This window comes from Scomber scombrus, chromosome 6 (assembly GCF_963691925.1).
Source record: "Scomber scombrus chromosome 6, fScoSco1.1, whole genome shotgun sequence".
NCBI classification, from domain to species: domain Eukaryota; kingdom Metazoa; phylum Chordata; class Actinopteri; order Scombriformes; family Scombridae; genus Scomber; species Scomber scombrus.
In genome coordinates this window covers 3,228,684-3,248,927 of record NC_084975.1, presented here as the reverse complement: position 1 = coordinate 3,248,927, position 20,244 = coordinate 3,228,684, and the positions used below count along the sequence as shown (strand labels likewise).

The following is a 20,244-nucleotide window of genomic DNA, read 5'->3' as shown; positions in this document are numbered from 1 at the left end:
GATTTATATGTATTTTATATATACTGTAGCTATATATGTATGTGATAATGAACTAAGTATATCATTTTTATACTATGAACAACACTTAAACTTCAATTAACGATCATTTGGCATGTAACAATAAATAATGCAAGATATTCATTTTAATTGAAGTGAAGACATGATCATCCATGTTACATTACACAGTTACATTTGTAACATTGAGGGGAAATAGACGTAGTTTATACTATCAGCATATTGCCCATCTTCAAATCCCTTGGCTGACTGAAGAATTGTGGCCTAAAAATGTAATCCAACATCAACTTTAGAGGATAGAGTCTTTCAGAACCCTGGCAATTGCACTTAAACATATATCTTGTCCTCTAGCAGTTAAATGGACATTGTCTCTCAGAAATAGCCCTGGCTTGTCAAACACGATGTCTGGATGATGTACAGTCCTCCCATCACAACCCAGAATGAAAGTGTCCATAACACTGTTGACAAACTTCCGTGCTTTATCCATCTTCCCTGGTGGGCCGTACCTCCATCGGCGTCTCTGGTTGATTGAAGAAAGAATAATCTTCATCTGGGGGGAAACTGTTGGTGGAGGTAATGCAGGTCCTTCTTCATTGCTTTGACAAGCAGCACGCTTTTCACACGTCCCAAGTCATTTGAAGTAGGGAGTCCCAACACATGCCTCCCCTGCCAAACCACTGGATATGGGCACATACACCAAGGTTGGTCCCCATGGTCTCTCTTGCGTGTTCTTCACTCTTTGTTAACTGTTGATAGACAAGAAAGTATCATAAATATGATTGGAAAGGACATTGAAGGCATTGTGCTATGATTTAAATGTTCTAGGGTTTTATTTCTCATTCATTAGCATCATAATTATCAGTTATCTCTTAACATGGTCATTTGTTAACAGGTCAGTTTTTCCATTCATCACTTATTATAGGTTCACTCGTTTACACATAAAAGATGGATGACAAAATGCAACAAAGAAAACTGGGTGATACATATTTAGAAATACTGTGCAAAAATATACCTTTCTTCTGCTCTGTGGATGTCCATCTAAATTGTACTTCTTGTTGTTTAGGATGAACAATGACTGATTTGACTTTTCTGGAAAAAGAAAGGGAAAAAGAGTGGTTAGGGAAGTTTGTAAACGTGATATACATTGTCATAGCAACGCTTTAAGAACAAGTGGTGACTGGTTACCATCATTTTATATACTCTAGAGGATGTATATTTTTTAGGGCCGGGACTCGATTAAAAAAAATTAATCTAATTAATTAGAGGCTTTGTAATTAATTAATCGAAATTAATCGCATTTTAATCGCATATAAATATTTGACCTGAGAACAGTGAGAAGTAATTTTTTTCACATGTATTTTTAGTATACGATTGAATAATGACTGAATACATAAGCTTAAGCAACATAAATATTGTTTATTTTTGTTCAAGTCCAACAGACCAGTGCAATGTTTGCCATTAAGTGTAGCAATAGCATATTTAGAAATATAGTACATTTCAGAAATTAGCTAGCTACCACACTAGCGTCCACGCTAGCTGCTATATGTTTTGCATTGAGGTGATACTTGAGGCTCGATGTGCTGCGGTGATATGTGATTTCCTTGTTGCATAGCTTGCACACAAACATGCTCTTATCCACACTCCCATCCACGGGGCAACCAAAGCGGTCTCATCAGCTACTTCCTTCATGTTCACTGTGGTTTGTTGTTGTCTGAACTACGCTAGTTGGTGCTCCAGTATAATCGGTCCGCCTGAAACTCATCCAGTGAGAATCGTTCCGCGGTGCAAAAATAAGTGCGATTAAAATGCGTCAATTTTTTTAACGCGTCAATTATTGTGTAATTAATTAATCTTAATTAACGCGTTAAAGTCCCGGCCCTAATATTTTTAAAACAAATTTTTGTGAAGAGAAATAACAATTGCTAGGCACATCTTACCTCATCTTGTAGAGAAGATTTTCTGTCACAGAAATGACTTCCAAAAGATGCCAAAGACTCTTGTGAACTTTCATTGAGGAGCCCTGACTGTTTATATGCAGGTCTGGACAGTCCCACCTTCATGGTCCCCAGAGCTGCTTACCTCCTACTCCTCTCACATGTCTTCGGTGATTGTTATTTGTCTTACAGTGTATCAAAAAAAAAGGAAAAATATTTTTGTTATCTCTCAAAAGAAGAAAAACCCAAATATTTGTTTTTAATCCTTCAGTTGTGTAGATTAACATGTATGGGAATGATCACTGAAATATACAGTGTAGTGTACCTTACAGCCACCCTCATAAATAGCAAAACAGGAAGCGGAGTTTTAAAGAGTTTCATGTGTAGAATTTTATTTTGAACTTAGTGCTCTAAAACAGAAAAGTTGGTCCCCACTTGGATTGTACAGAGTGACACAAGCCCCCTCTTAGTTTGATCAAAATGACACAGGTCCCCTGTTAAATGGTTTGAAGCGACACTCACACTCCTACGTGGATATATACACATTCGGACAGAAAAAAACATCTTTGTTAGTAGTTGTGTGACCAAGTTTGACAGTACAAAAATGGCCAGGTGTTTGAGTTTTGTAAAGGTGTTGCATGCCCTGTGTCACAATTTTTTACTCACCAAAGTATTAGCTCTACTGGAGTTCATGACTCCTGGTCTTAATTTTTGTCACAGGCAACAATATTTAACTAAACTGTGTGTGTGTGTGTGTGTGTGTGTGTGTGTGTGTGTGTTAATGACACACATGCTTTGGATGCATTGGTGAAGCATATTTGAATGCTGCCAAACCTTACATATTGTGACTAAGGATCTGAGAGTTTGCACAAAGTCAAAGGGGCACAATATAAGCTGTATTCATTTCACTCTGATTCTGAGCAGAAATGGGTTTAGAGCAGTGGTCTCCAACCCTGCTCCTGGAGAGCTACTGCCCTGCATGTTTTAGGTATCTCCTCACTCTAACTCGTTATCAAGCAGCTGAGGCTCGTCAAAGGGCTTGATAACGAGTTGATTATTAGAATCAGGTGTGTTAGAGTGAGGAGATACCTAAAACATGCAGGGCAGTAGCTCTCCAGGAGCAGGGTTGGAGACCACTGGTCTAGATACTGGGATAACCCTAAGTCTACTGTTTAACTACTCTGTGATGATGCAGAGAAATAATCCTGAGATGTTTTCTTAAAACAGAAGACTCACCAGCAGTGGTGCATGTAGAGGGAAATGCTTTACAACATACTGTATATGGTTAAAAGCAATGAGAAATGCATAGAGGCAGTGTGGCAATGGTCCTATCGGCTGAAATCAACAATTTTACCACACCATGCCCCTTTGCTATTGAGACACAAATGTGCAGTTTAAGTGTTTGTAGGCACCAGTCTGGAGTTTGTCTCCCGTCCAACGTTTTTCAAATCTGTGTATAAGACAGAAAACCGCCTGTTATTCCAACCTTATACAGAGAGTAAAGCAACCATTGTGTCAGGCTTCTGTCGGGCTCCTCATGATGAATGGATCTTTGCCTCTTTAGTAAACACTGCTCACATTGTAAGTTATAACAACAGCTCTGTGATTCTCTCCAGTGGACCAGTGCTCACACACTCTGGGCTGTTATGATAAAACAAATTAATTCTCGTCAGCAGAGTTAGCTTCCCAAACTTGAATCACAACTTTTTTTCCCCCCCTTCCTTCTGGCTCTGCAGCTCGTGGTGCCGCAGAGAGTCAGAGATACAGACAGATGAGAGTTGATCGTTGTCCCTTCAAGCATATCAGATTACACAGAACTATGTGAGAAGTCGCTCTTGGAAAGTGTTTGAAAAAGGGGGGCAGGCCCTTTAAAATGTGTTTGGCAGGTGATTTGATGAACTGTCTTAACTTGTGAGGCTCAAGAATCCTCATGGGATGCTAAAAAAAAAAAACTTCACCCTGACATCCTGTTCATATTCTGCAACTTCACAGTAAGAATCTCCTCATAAAAAGTGTCTCTATACCAAATGTTGAAGCACAGATGTGTTTAGAAAGCATCAATAGTCGATCTGATCTGACCAATAAATGTGATTAAACCTTGATTCATGTGTCAGAGAGCAGAGAGAGTGTATTTTTTAGCTTTTACATCACTAAACATCTATCACACAATATCATGTCCTATTTTACCTCAGACATGAAAATATAACATAGTAATAATGATGGAAATGTTATTTTATTGGTAGTTTTGAGTCTCTTTACTCACTACATCTCTAAGTTACCATGGCAACTAGATGGCAGCTGTCACTCAAACTAACTGTAGGTTGTTTTTAGTCTTTTTTGGTGGTTTTTAGGTTTATTTAGTCAATTTAAGTCTATTTATAGTCTTTTTTTAAGTCTCTTTTGGTAGTTTTGGGTTTCTTTAGTCTCTCCATCTCATAGTTACCATGGTAACTAGATGGCAGCTGTTACTCAAACTAACTGTAGGTTGTTTTTAATCATTTTTATGCCTCTTTTTTTGTAGTTTTTAGGTTTATTTAGTCAATTTAAGTCTCTTTCAGTTATTTTTCCATCTATTTTTGGTGGTTTAATGTTATTTTATGTAAAGTGAAACTAACAAGAACGTTATGGAGCTGTGGGGTTTATTGTATAACCATTAGAGCCATCAGTCGTCACTGCTACATCATAAAAAGAAATCCTCATAACTACTATCTTATTAAAACTATTAACTATTAATTTCACTAAAACACATGTCAATAGATACGGAGATAATATGACCCAGAACAGCCTCAATGGACAAACATTTATAGCACCTATACAAAAGTATAATATTTAAATATTTTCATTTTTGTGCATTTTGGGCCACTTTAGGAAAAGTCATCAAATTTAATAGTAAAAGACATTTAGGGTGTTTTTAAAAGCTGTTAAATGTCAAAACGGGTCAAATTTGACCTGAACAGTATGTACGAGTTAAAGCCTGACAAGATGGATCATCATGACATCATCAATCAAATTTTATTTATATAGCAGCTTTCGTACAGACTAGTGTAGTTCAAAGTGCTTCACAAGCTGATAATAAGACAGAAGTGAAAGTATAAAATAAAGGTATTTAAAAAAAAACATATTAAAAGACATAAATTGAGACCAATGCAAAATGTAAATAAAATATAAATAAACTAATTAAATAAGTAAGTAAAATATGAGACAGAGGTTTATTAAAAGTTAGAGTTAAAAACTAGAAAAAGTAAAATAAAAGCTGGAGTAAAACTAGATTAAAAAGATTAAAAGACAAAAGAATCAGACGAGTAATATCGATAAGATCAAACTTTTAGGACGATATTAATAAAATAGCATCAAATAAAGTAGAAAAAATACAATAAAAAAGCATAAAAGAAGACAATAAATAATTCATTTCTTAATCAGAAGCCAGGCTGAACAGGAAGGTTATGAGATGCATTTTAAATATTTTGACACTTCCAGCTGCTCTCATGATGTCCTGCAGCCTCACACAGTATGTCAAACGGCTTCTGATAATCATATTTTATTCTTGGTGTCTGAGCAGCATATCTCTGTTCCTTTATATCAGTCAGACATCAAGAAAATGTCACAACACAAAAGAAGTTTGATTCACAATATTTGTCGCTTTGTGTTATAATTGAAGTTTTATCACCATTCAAATGAAACAGGACCCGAACCAAAGGATCTGATTATTGATGAGATGTATTAATATATACCAGGCTGTGTGTGTGTGTGTGTGTGTGTGTGTTAGTGTGTGTTGTGGTCCACAGATGACATTTCATTTGACATTTATTGGTCTCAACAGGATTAAGAAGAGAACCACAGTCACGCTGCAGATAAACAATGACATTATTACCGAGCGGAGGGACTCGGTGCAGCTCTACTGTACGGCGACATCACTCAACTCAACACAACACGCTGCTGCAGGATAATCTAGTTTCACGGTCCTGTGTTTGTACATTCATTCATTTTGTGGTGGCTGATAAAACTGAAACACTTTTATTTATCTCAACAGATAAGAGTGTGTGTGATCCCAAACTGAACTGACCTTTCACCAGAGTATCACTGCATCAGTGTTCAGTCTGCCACCTGATTTTGATAAAGGCTTCGTCTTTTAATAATAATAATAAACTTTATTTCTACAGCACCTTTCCAAACTGAAGATGCTTCATATAATACAATATAAAACATTAACCCTTACATACTGTTCAGGGTAAATCTTGACCCATTTTTGAATTTGAAAGCTAAAAACACCACATATGGGTCAATGACGTATAAGGATTTTCAACAACTCAATTTTAGAATAATAAAAACAAGCATATCTAATGCAGTAGTACCTGAAGATCCATATTATAAATGTGAAATTAAGTGATTTTAGTGGGTTTATTTAAGATGAATTGGCACTGGCCTTAAAAAAAGTCATGTGGTGCGACCACGATTCATCTTGAAATAAATTAATTTACTTAACACGCTTCACATCTTCTTTTTTTTTTCAGTAATATAAAGTGTTTGGAAACAAAGTATTTGCTTTTTTTTTTTTTTTTTTTTACATTTTTGTAAATGATGATCTTTTATTTATTTTTTAAAGATATTTCAAGATGAATCATGGTCGCACCACATGACTTTTTTTTTTTAAGGCCAGTGCCAATTAATCTTGAACCCCCCCCCCCCCCCACACACACACACACACTAATAATAAAAACAAAGTACAGAAACGAGAGAGAAATAAAATAGTAGAATAGAGCATTAAATATAAGGTTGCAGCATAAAATAATGATTTGCTTTAAAATCATTAACAGGACATAGAGCGCAAATGAAAGATTAAAATGAGTAGTAAAGTGCTTTGAAATAAAGAGCTCAATCATAAGCACAGGAGAAGAGAAGTGTTTTTTTTAAAGGTAATTTATTTATAGAACACATTTAAAACCAACAGATGCTGATCAAAGAGCCTTTAAGAGACAAAATTACAACTAAAAACACAGACTATTAATAATTCAATCAATCAATAATACAAATATTTAGTATAAAATCATAAAAACATTAACATATTATAAAATATGCATAAGTGGAGTGCAAGAACACATGTTAGGATGTATTAATGTGATTTAATGCTTTAAATATCCACTCTGCTGTCATAAACTCTTATTATCCTAAATGAAGCTTCACCTTTAATCACAGCACAGCGTGTCCTCCGACTGTAAGAACATATATTAAAAACATCTTGATATTTCCTTTGCTGACTGAACATCCTTCAGATAAACTGAGCAGAGTCCATTTATAGCTGAAAAGCACAAATCACACAGATGGTAGAGCAAAGATAATAATGAGAATGACATCAAGCTTGGAGAAGAAAAGACTTTAATCATTTTTAATTTAAACATTAGGCGTCTTAATGTCACCACAGACTAAAAACAGTCACTGGAAGCAAACAAAACAGAGTAATATTCTCATTATCACACCACATAATCAACATCATTTTCACCTCCGTGCTGCCTTTTTAAATATTATTTTGTCATTGGTCGTTCTGGTGATTCTGGACGGCATTTTAATCTCACAGGGAAATGACAGGATCTGGATATTAAGACAGAAAACAGAGAGTTGAAGGTGAGGCGAAGATTCAAAATGAACTATATGTAGCCTTACAACATATTCTTGCATTGCTGGTTGAACCTCCAATCTTTCAATAACAAAAGACAGCACATATGAAATAGACATTGCAACACCAGACAAGGTCAGTATGTAAGGCGTCATGTCCTGTGAGTGACCCATTACTGCGACTGTAGGAATGATAACAATGACAATTATTTCTCGTTCAAAATGTTTTAATGGCAGGCTTTACACAAATAGTCAACATCCTCTGGCGGATGGTGCACACATATATAGTTTGGTACCATAACCCACAGGTGGTGCACTCAATCTGAAAGGAAAATAACAACCTCAGATCAGTGTCAAACATTTCCAGGGCCAGTCACTCATCCAGATAAGGATGTACAATGAACCTCAGACAACAAGTGTGAAAATGATTGTGGTTGTAAATCTTAGCTGTGGCGCTGTCTGTGTGTCCTCATAAAAAGGTAAAAAGAGCAAGTTAGGTGAACTAAGCTACACATCTTGAATAGCTGTGAGTGACAGTTCACCCAGTGATGCTGAGATAACCCATCCAAGGTCTTGAGTGCAATGACTCATCTTACCCATTTATCCGTGTCGGCCCCAGAGCTCTCCTCCCCACATGCCCGACACAACTGCGCCAGCTCATCTGAAAATACAGACAATTTAGTGAAATACCAGTACAAGCACAACCTGTAAGTATACTTCACAGAGTACATTATACCTGTATTATTAACCAACGATATGGCCATCTCCAGCCGCAATCTGGCCACTCCGCCCTCATCCACTGGAAAGTGGACCGTCTGCTTCCCGAGTATTTGCTCTGCATAAATATAAGTATAAGTGTAATGACTCATCACAATAATGGATTTCTGCAGACATGGTAAATGGACTGTACTTATATAGCGCCTTTCTAGTCTTTTCGACCACTCAAAGCGCTTTACACTACAACTCATTCACTCCATTCACTCCATTCATACACTGATGGCAGGCAGCTACCATGCAGGTACCAACCTGCTCATCAGGAGGAATCTAACCATTCACCCGCATTGATACACCGTTGGCACAGCAACGGGAGCAATTAGGGGTTAAGTGTCTTGCCCAAGGACACATCGACATGTAGACTGGAGGAGCCGGGAATCGAACCGCCAATCTTCCAATTCGAGGATGACCGCTCTACCTCCTGAGCCACAGCTGCCCCCAAGAGTTAAGAGTTATTGGGAGTTGTACCATAGCAATTGATGATGGTTTTGTTAATCCCATATGGCATGCATGCTTACCCTTAATAATGAAGTTGTCAGCTCTTCTTTTTTATCACATAACGCTGTTTCCTGGTTGTGCCCTCTGGATACCGGTCATGGACTTTGACGCCCATGAGCTGTCTTGCCATTTCTGGGTCCATTGTTACCTGTCCTCACCTGTCTCCACCTGTCCTCACCTGTCTCCACCTGTCCTCACCTGTCTCCACCTTCACCTCACCCCTCACACACAAAACAACAAGTACACAATACACAAGCAATATTACAGAAATACACACACCACACTGCTACAGACAGACACACAAACAGATACAAGACACCTACAATACCTCTCACAGGAACACACAAGCACACCAATTACTCACCCACTATCACAAAGGAAATCACTCAAAACAAACACTGTCTACTCGCTGTTTAATCGCTGTCTACTCGTTGTCTAATCGCTGTCTACTCGCTGTCTAATCGATGTCTACTCGCTGTCTAATCGCTGTCTAATCGCTGTCTACTCGCTGTCTAATCGTTGTCTACTCGCTGTCTACTCGTTGTCTACTCGCTGTCTAATCGTTGTCTACTCGCTGTCTACTCGCTGTCTAATCGCTGTCTAATCGTTGTCTACTCGCTGTCTACTCGCTGTTTAATCGCGGTCTACTCGCTGTCTAATCGTTGTCTACTCGCTGTCTAATCGCTGTCTACTCGCTGTCTAATCGCTGTCTACTCGCTGTCTAATCGCTTTCTAATCGTTGTCTAATCGTTGTCTACTCGCTGTCTAATCGCTGTCTAATCGTTGTCTACTCGCTGTCTAATCGCTGTCTACTCGCTGTCTAATCGTTGTCTACTCGCTGTCTAATCGTTGTCTACTCGCTGTCTACTCGCTGTCTACTCGCTGTCTACTCGCTGTCTAATCGCTGTCTACTCGCTGTCTAATCGCTGTCTACTCGCTGTTATAGAGCACAGACATGAAAGACTATATATTATGATGTGTCCCTGATAGTTTCAGCAATGAAAGCAGCTCAACGGAAGATAACGTCACAATAAAGATACTTGAGAGGAGCAGTAACTTTATTTCATACACAACCTACTACAGGAGAACCAGAAAGCACAGCAACCGTTTTAGCTTCATCCCTTTTAGACATCAAGCTCTTTAATTCAGTATCAATGCAAGGAACACTTTTGGCTTTAACTGTACATTTCTTTAAAGGGGCATGATTTTTAAAAACTCTCATAAAAAGATCCATAAATAAATTAATAGCACATACTTCATCACATTGAATGTTGCCCAGTTCATTAAGAAAATTCTCATTTAATTTTCTATAAGTTCTTTTCATTATAATTTTGGGAAAGTCTCTAGGTAGCTCAGGGACGAAGATGAAGCAGAGTTGGCGGCAGGTAAGTAGGATGTGTAACAGACCAAGATGGAGGATTGTGGATTCAGTAGGTAAATTAAAGCTAGAAGCACTCAGAGTTGAGGTGTATTGAACAATGCAGGAGTCTCTGAGCTCTCCTAACAACAATGCTGAGTCCAAAGAACGCCACACAGCCACAGGCAGACGAGCTCGATTCGTGGGAAAAGTTCAAATTGAATAAAATAAACAAAAAGGATGAACTGGTGCCAGAAATATTCTAAACATCACATCATTATTTCCAATTATTTAAGTCTGTAAATCATTATTATGTGTAATTACAGCTGTAACAGTTGGTGTAAGACGGGAATTGTGGTCAGAGGTGCTGTCCAGAAAGCTGCTCGGGGATCATAATTAAATGCAAATTGCAGCATAAACACACACACACACACACAAATTAACATAACACCGATCCTATTCAAACATACACACACTTAGAGCTGGCAGAAAATGCCAATTTAGCTCCCATCAGAACCAACACAGCAGCCTTTATGCTCTCCCACCTCTCCTTATGCTCCATTTAATTACTCCAATCCTGAAAATAATGTTTTGACACCGAATGCAAATCACCTCTTCTCCCTTCTCCCTTCTCTGTAGTCAAAGGCTTTCCCTGCGAGGCTGTGAGACAAGCCGATAATTCAGCGCAGGCGAGTCAGAGATACTCGCTCTGTGCCACCCTGAACCGCTGGATGTGGCGGTGCTGTGAGGCTTTATTGTTGCTTGGTTGTTTGCACTGTGGCTTTGATCACAGACGAGGGCTGAACATGGAGCGAGGAGGAAGGCCAGACTCACTGCAAACACCTTCTCTGCCTCTCAATGCTGAACGAGGAGGTGGACTGGGCTGCATTTCTTCAGTGGTGGAAGAAATTTGAACATCCTTTTTATTTCATTTCAAGTACCAAGTAAAGGTTCTGCATTTAAATTCAATTACTGAAACACGTCATAACGTTTATAAAATAGAAAAATGTACTTATTAAAGGAAAACCTCCACATACAGTCCTTCAAATCTGAATCATATTAAAAGTCAGTTATCTAAAGTTTGGACGTTCTTGACTGTGAATGACGAGTGAAAAGAAGTGAGAATATCTTTAGAGGTGCATTTTATTGAATGAAATTGGAATTACTTTTCTGTAATTTTCATACTTTGCAAAGTTATCAAGTGGGCCAGAGAGTGTGTAGTTTGTCCTTTGTGTGCTACTGTCGAAACATCAGGATCCACTTCCTAGAGCTCCCTAAACTCTAAATCTGAAAAGCAGCTAATAAATAAAGCACCATGTTAGTCACCAGTTGTCACGAAGTCATGTGGGTGAAAGTCCGCCAGTTTCTGCGTGTTTGTCCGTCTGTTTTGTGTTACCTGTCCCCTCCCTCTGCACTCTGCCTGCCAGTATCAACACCTGTTCAGCCTCAGCAATCAAGCTCACCTGATCGTCATCTACTCATCACCCACCCAAATAAGATAAGATAAGACAAGAAGAACTTTATTAATCCCTTGAAGGGGAAATTGAATGTCACTTTCTCACAAAGACAGCCAACATACAGCAAGGAAACATGCAGACTCAGGCAGTACAAGTTAAGTGCAAAGCACCACATCAATGTTCATTAAAAAACCTCACTGCACCAGGTATAAAGGAGCTTCTAAATCTTTCTGTAGAGCACCTTGGCATCACTAGTCTGGCACTAAAGGAGCTCTTCAGTTCACTAAAAACACCAAACAATGGCTGCTCCTTATTGTGCAGGATGTTACTGAGTTTCCTGCCTCCTCTCGTCTCCATGACGACCTCTAGTGAGTCAGGAGGCAAACCAATGATGGATGCTGCCTTTTTTATTAACTTGTTGATCCTATTTCTGTCCTCTGACTTCAACCCAGGTGGGGAGTTCCGGTCCTCTGAAATGAGGCCAACGCGGAAGTAACTTAAAACTGCATTTTATCAAAAGGCCACCAGGGGGCGACCGTTTTGGTGTCAAAAGGACTTCCGTCTCTACACAAGTCAATGGAGAATTCACCAACTTCTCACTTGATTTCTAACCTCAGTAAACGTTTTCAAAATGTGTTTATGGTCTCAATCGCTAGTTTAAAGCCTTCTTCAATGCAGTATGATGTTCATTTGGGACATTTTGGCCTCCCTGATTTTATATGTGACGATAAAGCAGGGTATGCATTAGGGCGTGGCTACGTCGTGATTGACAGGTTGATTGGTTCACAGGTTCAGGAGGGCGCCTCATGCCCCTCCTGATGCCCATATAAGTAGAATCCCTGTTTTTATTTTTCCCAGCATGCACCTGAAATTTTCAAGATGGCGCTGCTCAGATCCGATACTATTCGCTTCCAAGCAGCAGTCCACAAACCAATGGGTGACGTCACGGATGTTATGTCTATTTTATATACAGTCTATGGTTCAACCCCAACCCCCAGCAGACAACAGCATAAAAAAGCACACTAGCTAAAATACTTTGATAAAACACATTTAAAAGTGACCTGCTGATATCAAATGACCGAAGCCTCCTGAGGAAGAACAGTCTGGACTGGGCCTTTTGTAAAAATGGCATATATAGGTGTTCTCTTTCCAGTCCAGCCTGTTATCCACAAGGACGCCAAGAGCCAACTCACCCAACAGCAGCTCTCCAACCCTGGACTCTTACATCACATCCCACCTTCACCATCAGTTCACCTTCATAATTCAATACACTATTGTCTCCCTTGCCAGTCTGCTGTCTGCATTGCAGTAACCATGGCACCGGAGGGGTTTCTGCATTGCGCTCCCTGTTCCCTTCCTATTCAGGGAACATCTTAGAGTGGAGCCGCCAGCACCATCCAAACAACACTGTATTTCCATTTGTTGCAGTAAATGGTTTAATGTATGACAAGAGTGTTCCTGACTGAACTATAGCTGTTAGATAAAGTAGTGAAGTATATAAATTGGGATTCAAGGAACCACAGTCTCTTCAGTCCATATACGAGCAGTGTGTTTCCTGGCAGGCCTCGGGGCAGAAGGTATAAAGCTCCCCATTGGAAACTTAACCTCTTCAAATACTCATTTGTGCCAACTGTAGTTCGACTCATGAATGGTGCTAAGTGAGGCTGTGGGGTTGTGGGGTTCGTGCAATGGTGTTTATCTTTTTATCTTTCCACTGGGAGATGTGTAAGTTACTCTGTGGGCGTGCAATATGTGGATGTTTTATATGTTGTTTATGTATTGAAGGTAATTTATTTATGTATCAGCTTGAGTCCAAGACAAATTTTCCCAGAGGGGACAATAAAGTATATTATATCGTATTGTATAAAGTTCAGTATTTCCTCCTGATATAAAGTGGATTTGAATAAAATCATATTTGTTGATACTTTTAACTAAAGTCCAGTACTTGAGCATTCTACCATCTACATGATTGACCATTTCCCAAAACATGTCATATAAATATATAGCATTTAAGTATAATTCTGACTGTTTTACAGGATCCAACTTGCAGAGTCTAAACCTTGGTGGTCCATCACAGTGAGCGCTGAATCTGCTCCAAACCTTTACTAACACTGTGCTGGTCTGGTGAGGTTTGGATTTCCAACCCTTTTTATAAATTCAGCACATGAAAAGGAGCCAACTGCTGCTGCTGCTGCTGCTGCTGAAAGAAACAGATATCAACAGACAGCAGAGCACATAGTGGAGACTGAGGAGAAAATGGAGAAAAGTTCCAGGTTGAGGATGAATCCAAATGGAAACTTTCTAGCTGTTGCAGGATTGAACGCTGCAGGAAGTCGTTTCTGCCATCAGACTGTTTAATGTGCTGCAGTAATGACTGTGGTGTATGTTAGACTGTGAGCTGTGTATGCACGTTATTAGGTGTTATTTGAGATACTGCAGGTCACTTTTTTGCACACCAACAAGCATTTTTTGTTTTATTAGTACAATTTTTGGATATTTTAGTATTTATATTAATATTTTAGATGTTTTTATGTTTTCTGTGGGTGTCTGGACTGTGGGTGTAGCTGCCATAACAAAGTAATTTCCTTAGAAGGATCAATAAAGTATCTCTTATCTTATGCATGTGCCAAAATTATGGAAAATACTCCAAAATTAAGATATACTCTTCATAAAGCTAAAAGAGATTAGGGCTCGCTTGAAGATTTTTAAACAACAGCTGGAAACATATGTATCTAATCTGATTTTTAATTAGCGTCATTTACCTTTTTTACTAAATATTTAATATTATTTTATGTTTATTTGCTGTTGTATTGTATTTTTATTCTCTGTAAAGCACATCCCTTGTATGAAAGGTGCTCTATAAATAAAGTTTATTATTAATTGTCAGATAGTTAAAGTCCCCCTACTCTCAAAAATGTGGTTTGCTTTGTTTGCACAGTTATTATAGGCTTCATGCAAGAAACCATATATGCAGAAATCCCCTCTTATTTTCATTCGTATCTATGATTTGTTATTTTGACAGTACCCGTTAATTTCTGGGATTCACCAATCTCTTCTTATTTTTGCTCCTCTCTTAGATAACAGAAGATTGAATGAGGGGTCAAGAGCACTCGAACCAAGATAAGAAAAAATATCTTGTTTTCACAGTTCACTACAAGACACAAAGACACCGTCTGACCAACGTTCGCTGAGTGTATCTAATCAAAAACATGACAAAAACTAGTTCAAAATGTCAAATAAAGGTGGGAAGATGTTGGCAGTGTAATGCATATGAATTGTAGTCGTTGCGTTTCCAAAGAGCATGTGCTGAGTTTGTTTTCATATGATCAAGATATACTTGTGTATAGAGAGTCTTCAGTTCCAACCAAACAACAGAGCGGTCATTGCTGTGAGGTTTGAGATTGTTTTAAGAGGAAAAACATCGTCTGTAACTCTTCTTCTTCTTCTTCTTCTTCTTCTTCTTCTTCAGTCTTCTTAGAGTGAACCTGCTCATCAGGGTCAGGGGCTGCAGATCTCTGAGTCTGCAGACAGCAGGAATCCAACAAACCAGACCAGACTGATGATATGTAAAGTTATCTGATTTAAATTCCAGCCAGATTGTGACTCTAAGCCGGCAACAAGTCTGGATGAACTTTGATCGTTTGATAAGTTTATTAATGCACATAATTCACATCTAATGAAGACATCAGTCTGTCAGTGCTGCTGTTTATATTCTGCCATCACATCTCTGCTCCTGACAGCAGCAGCAGCATTTCTCTTAATTAAACTCAGCTCTGATTGTCACTTGTGCCTCTCAGGATGTGATTTAGACCAACAGCGCCTCCAACAGGTGAGGCTCCATCATTACACCAGCTAAACAGAAGCTGAGTTCATGTTCATGCAGTTTGTCTCTTAACCTTCCTGTCGTCCTCCCGGGTCAAATTGACCCCGTCTGTTTTGACTGTTCTTTCTTTCCTCCCTTCCATACTCCTTTCTTTCTTTCTGTCCTTCCTCCCTCCCTCCTTCTCTCTTTCTTTCCTTCCTTTCTGTTTCATCCCTTCCTTCTGTCCTTCCTTACCTCCATCCCTCCTTCTCTCTTTCTTTCCTCCTTCCTTCCTCCCTCCCTCCTTTCTTCCTCCCTCCCTCCCTCCTTTCTTCCTTCCTCCCTCCCTCCTTTCTTCCTTCCCCCTCCGTCTGTCCTTCCTCCTCCCTCCTTCTCTTTCTTTCCTTCCTCTCTGTTTCCTTCCTTATTTCCTTCCTTCCCTCCCTCCCTCCCTTCCCCCCTCCCTTCCCCCTCCTCCCTCCCCCCCTCCCTCCCTTCCCCCTCCTCCCTCCCCCCCCTCCCTCCCTTCCCCCTCCTCCCTTCCTTCCTTGACTCGAGGACAACAGGAGGGTTAAGTCTGAAACTAGTAAGAAATACAAGTTGTTGGGAAAAAAATCAACGTCCCACTCATTTGGCACTTTAGTCGACCACATATGTCGCCTTAACCGTGGGCCGCCCCTGCAGACCCTCATCTGTAATCACTAGAGATGATTCTTCAGTCATTTTCAGTCCGTCCTCCTCGTTACATTCACTAATGACAGTCAGAGACAGCTCGCCACCTGGAGTCTCCACAGTCCTGTAAACTGCAGCAGGTGAACTTATCATGTCCGTTTACAGGACTGTAGAGATTCCAAATGACTAATGTTACTTTTTTTTTTTACTATAAATGACTACGTTTTCACAATTCATACATTTTACACACCATGCAAAAACTGCTCCTGCAGAGCTACCTGCATGTTTTAGGTTTCTCTCTCCACTCTAACACACCTGATTTTAATTATCAACTCATTATCAAGCCCCTTAATGAGCTCCAGCTGCTTGATAAGGAGTTGTTGGTTAGACAATCAGATTCTTTTTTATTTATTATTTTATATCAGTATCTGCCCCACAAAAATACAGTATGGGTCTGTCTCTAGTAAAATCAGTGGACTATCCCTTTAAAGTCACATGGGGTCATTACAGGTCAAAATAGAAGGAGGGAAGGGAAGAAGGAAGGAGGGAGGGAGAAAGGAAAAGAGGAAGGAAGGTAGGGGGGAGGAAGGAAGGAGGGAAGGAAGAAGGAGGGAAGGGAGGAAGAAGGAGGGAAGGGAAGAAGGAAGGAGGGAGGGAGAAAGGAAAAGAAGAAAGGAAGGTAGGGGGGAGGAAAGAAAGAGAAGAAGGAAGGAAGGAAGGAAGGAAGGAAGGAAGGAAGGAAGGAAGGAAGGAAGGAAGGAAGGAAGAAGGAAGGAAGGAAGGAAGGAAGGAAGGAAGGAAGGAAGGAAGGAAGGAAGGAAGGAAGGAAGGAAGGACAGAGGAAAGAAGGACAGAGGAAAGAAGGAAGGGAAGGAACAGTCAAAACAGACAGGGTCAATTTGACCCGGGAGGACGACATTAATAAAACAACAACTCAGAAGCAGCTTCTCATTGATGTAGCTTTTTTAATACCTCATTATTTTATACATTGCATTTTATTAAAAATAAAAGAATCACATTTTCTACTCAGACATGGACCTGAGAGACTCGCCTGATGAGTGCAGTTACAACAAAAACAAAGACAGACGTTTCTAAACAGTGACGTGCTTGTTTCTGTGTGTTTTATAAAGAAAAGGAGATAAAGAGATAAAGAGATGAAGAGATGGATCCCTCTCTTCTTCCAGACCGACCGACAGAGTCTGTTTAAATGTGAAGAGGATAAAACAAAGTGAGGGAGGATGAGATGTGAATAGGACAGAAGGAGGCAGGCGTTTCCTGTTTTGGCCAGGCTGATGTCGCCTTCAGCAGGACTGATGGGAGGGGGAGGAAGAGGAGGAGGAGGAGGAAGAGTCAACACACATCTGTCGCTTCTGTTCCAGCTTCCATTCACCGCTCGAGCTTCACACTAGAGGCTCCAAAAATATATATATATTTGAAAACTCCCCAGAGCCGCTGCATCACACAGACACTCAGGAATCCTCTCAATAATTCTGCAGGCACTGATGACACACAAACACACACACACACACCTATGCATACACACACACACACACACACACACAGAGAGGTGGCTCCATCAGTCGTCAGGCTCGATGACACACTGCTCTACGATCTCTCTCAGGTTGGGGTTCTCCATGGCGGCTGCTACTCGCTCCTTATCATTGATCTGTTTGTTAACTGGAGATAAAAAATAAAAGTTGAGACATAAACAATAAAACACTTATTTAAGTTTGTTCTGCTCCTGATTTATATGTTTGGATGGTTTTAATATTTAGCTACGTCTCTAATTTGTAATATTTGTTTTATTTAAACTGAGATAAACATTAACCTCGTATAAAACAATATATAATTATAAATCCTGGACTCCATCAGAGCTGTCTGGAGCTTTTTTAAATTTAAGTAGCTGAAAATCCAAATTCTGTCTCCTCAGCAGATTTTTCTCTGTCCTGTCAAGTTAGTTAGTTTTCAGTTTTGCTGCTGAAACTGTAGATTTCCTTCGATATTAGCTGCAGTGACATTATAATATGAACACAGCCTTAAATCATTTTATTGTACCACTTATTAGAGGCCTGATTGGATAAATTGGTCTATTGTTACACAAAAACAGGAAGTGGTATTATTGTGTTTTGGGACTTGATGGTTGCTTCTTCTTTGTTCCACTGATAGATTCCTTCCTTCCCTCTTTCCTCCCTCCTTCCTTCCTTCTTTCCTTCCTTACTTCATCCCTCCATCCTTTCTTCCTCCCTCCTTCCCTCTTCCGTCCCTTCCTTCTTCCTCCCTCCATTCCTTCCTTTCTTCCTCTTTTCCTTTCTCCCTCCCTCCTTCCTCCTTGCCTTCCTTCTTTCCTTCCTCCCTCCTTTCCTTCCTTCCTTCCTTCCTTCCTTCCTCCCTCCCTTCCTTCCTTCCTCCCTCCCTTCTTTCCTTCCTTCCTCCCTCCCTCCTTCCTTTCTTCTTCCCTCCTTCCCTCTTCCGTCCCTTCCTTCTTCCTCCCTTGACTCGAGGACAACAGGAGTTAATCTTTAAGCTCTTAACATGACAAAAGTCTTTTAATATTTACCAACCCAGCCTTTAAATTGACAAAAATGAAATATAATTAACACAAGAATCATTTACTCACCATCAGACATTAAAACTAATCATTTCATCCCTGAAATCTGTAACTTTACCCTCACTAACCTTTCATTTCTAACTCTGAGCAGAACCCAGAACCTTCGCTGTGACTCAGGACATTGTGTCTCAGTGGGAGATTGTTTCATCTAAAGAAGCTCTTTGCTGCTATTATTGAAAAAAACCAAAAAAACAACAATGATGAAAGAGACTCACTGTCTTCTTCAGTAGAATGAGTTCCTTCTGAAATGTAAATTTCCAGCTGAGAAGAAAACAAAGAGAGAAAAAAAACAGCTGACATTAAAAAGCAAAGCTTCACACTGTAAGCAACTTTATTATTTACCCTGAAACATTCAATTAAGAACAAAGTAAAGAGTATTTTTCTGTTTTTAGGGCTGAAAAGGAAGAGGAGGAAGAGGAGGAAGGTTTTTTTTAATCCATTTTGAGAGAATATATCTTTCTTTCTTTCTTTCTTTCTTTCTTTCTTTCTTTCTTTCTTTCTTTCTTTCTTTCTCATCTTGCTTACTTTTTTTCTTTCTCCTCTTCATCCTTTCTTTCTCCTTTATCTTTCTCCTTTATCTTTCTCTTCCTAGTCATTTATCTTTCATTCTTTCCTTCTTTCTCCTCTTGCTCCTTTCTTTCTTTTTTTCTTACTAGCATTTCTTTCTCTCCTCCTCCAACTTCTTGTTCATTCTTTTTCTTCTTCCTCTATCTTTATCTTTCTTTCTCCTTTTCCTCCTTCTTTTTCTTTTCTTCCTCCTTTATCTTTCTTTATTTGTCTTTTTCCTCCTTTGTTTTTCTTTCTTTCTTTCTTCCTCTCTAGGAGGATAAAATATGTAATATGTATCATTCTTTTGTGAAAATACTAAATGTACATTTTAACAAACCTGATGCTGCTTTTAAATCTAGTTTTAAACATATTTTTGAATTGCTTATCTTGACAATCGTTACTAGGAAAAAAATAAATTAAAATACTGGTTACACCAATAGGACAAACATCCCAAAATACAGACAAATAAAGCAAAAAGCATCTGCATGAATAGATGTAGGTGGAGTTAAATGCATGTATTGATATTTGGGTGCATTGACCCTTTTAAACTCACCTTATGTTTAAATGGGAGACATCTCTGCAGTTTCACTTGTAAGCAGAGACCTGAGGACACATGAAACATCAGCGTCAGACACAGAGAACATCTGGAGCCTCGGAGGATAAATAATATCCAGCAGATTAGAGAAAGATTGGGTCAGAATTTATTGTTATAAGTCTGCAGAGAAAGAAAAGAGAAAACAGCTGCGAGGGAAACACAGGAAGTGGGTTAATGATGAGAACGTAGCTGCTGTTTACTGAAGGATCAGAGAGGACTGAAACCAACAGTCTGGTGAAATCTCTTCAGTCTGAGGTTATTTTATCATGAAGGGTTGTTATTAACCGTTTTGCTTCGTCTTGCATCATTTTCAGGTTCTTCAGTCACTGATTAGAGTTTCATAAATGACGCCTCTCGTCTCGTACAGACTTCA

At 39.3% G+C, this 20,244-nt stretch overlaps 1 protein-coding gene across 1 annotated transcript in view; it reads right to left on the bottom strand.

Moving 5' to 3' along the window:
• Positions 1 to 17,070: 17,070 nt before the first annotated feature.
• The window catches only part of ciao2a (cytosolic iron-sulfur assembly component 2A), an 11,957-nt gene continuing 8,783 nt past the window's right edge, over positions 17,071 to 20,244 (bottom strand). Inside the window, exons 3-5 of the mRNA XM_062420905.1 lie at positions 19,830 to 19,879; positions 18,943 to 18,988; positions 17,071 to 17,796 (exon numbers count right to left, since the gene is read on the bottom strand). Coding sequence (XP_062276889.1) covers positions 17,696 to 17,796; positions 18,943 to 18,988; positions 19,830 to 19,879 — 197 coding nt within the window. The 3' untranslated portion in view covers positions 17,071 to 17,695. The remainder of the gene's footprint in view (positions 17,797 to 18,942; positions 18,989 to 19,829; positions 19,880 to 20,244) is intronic.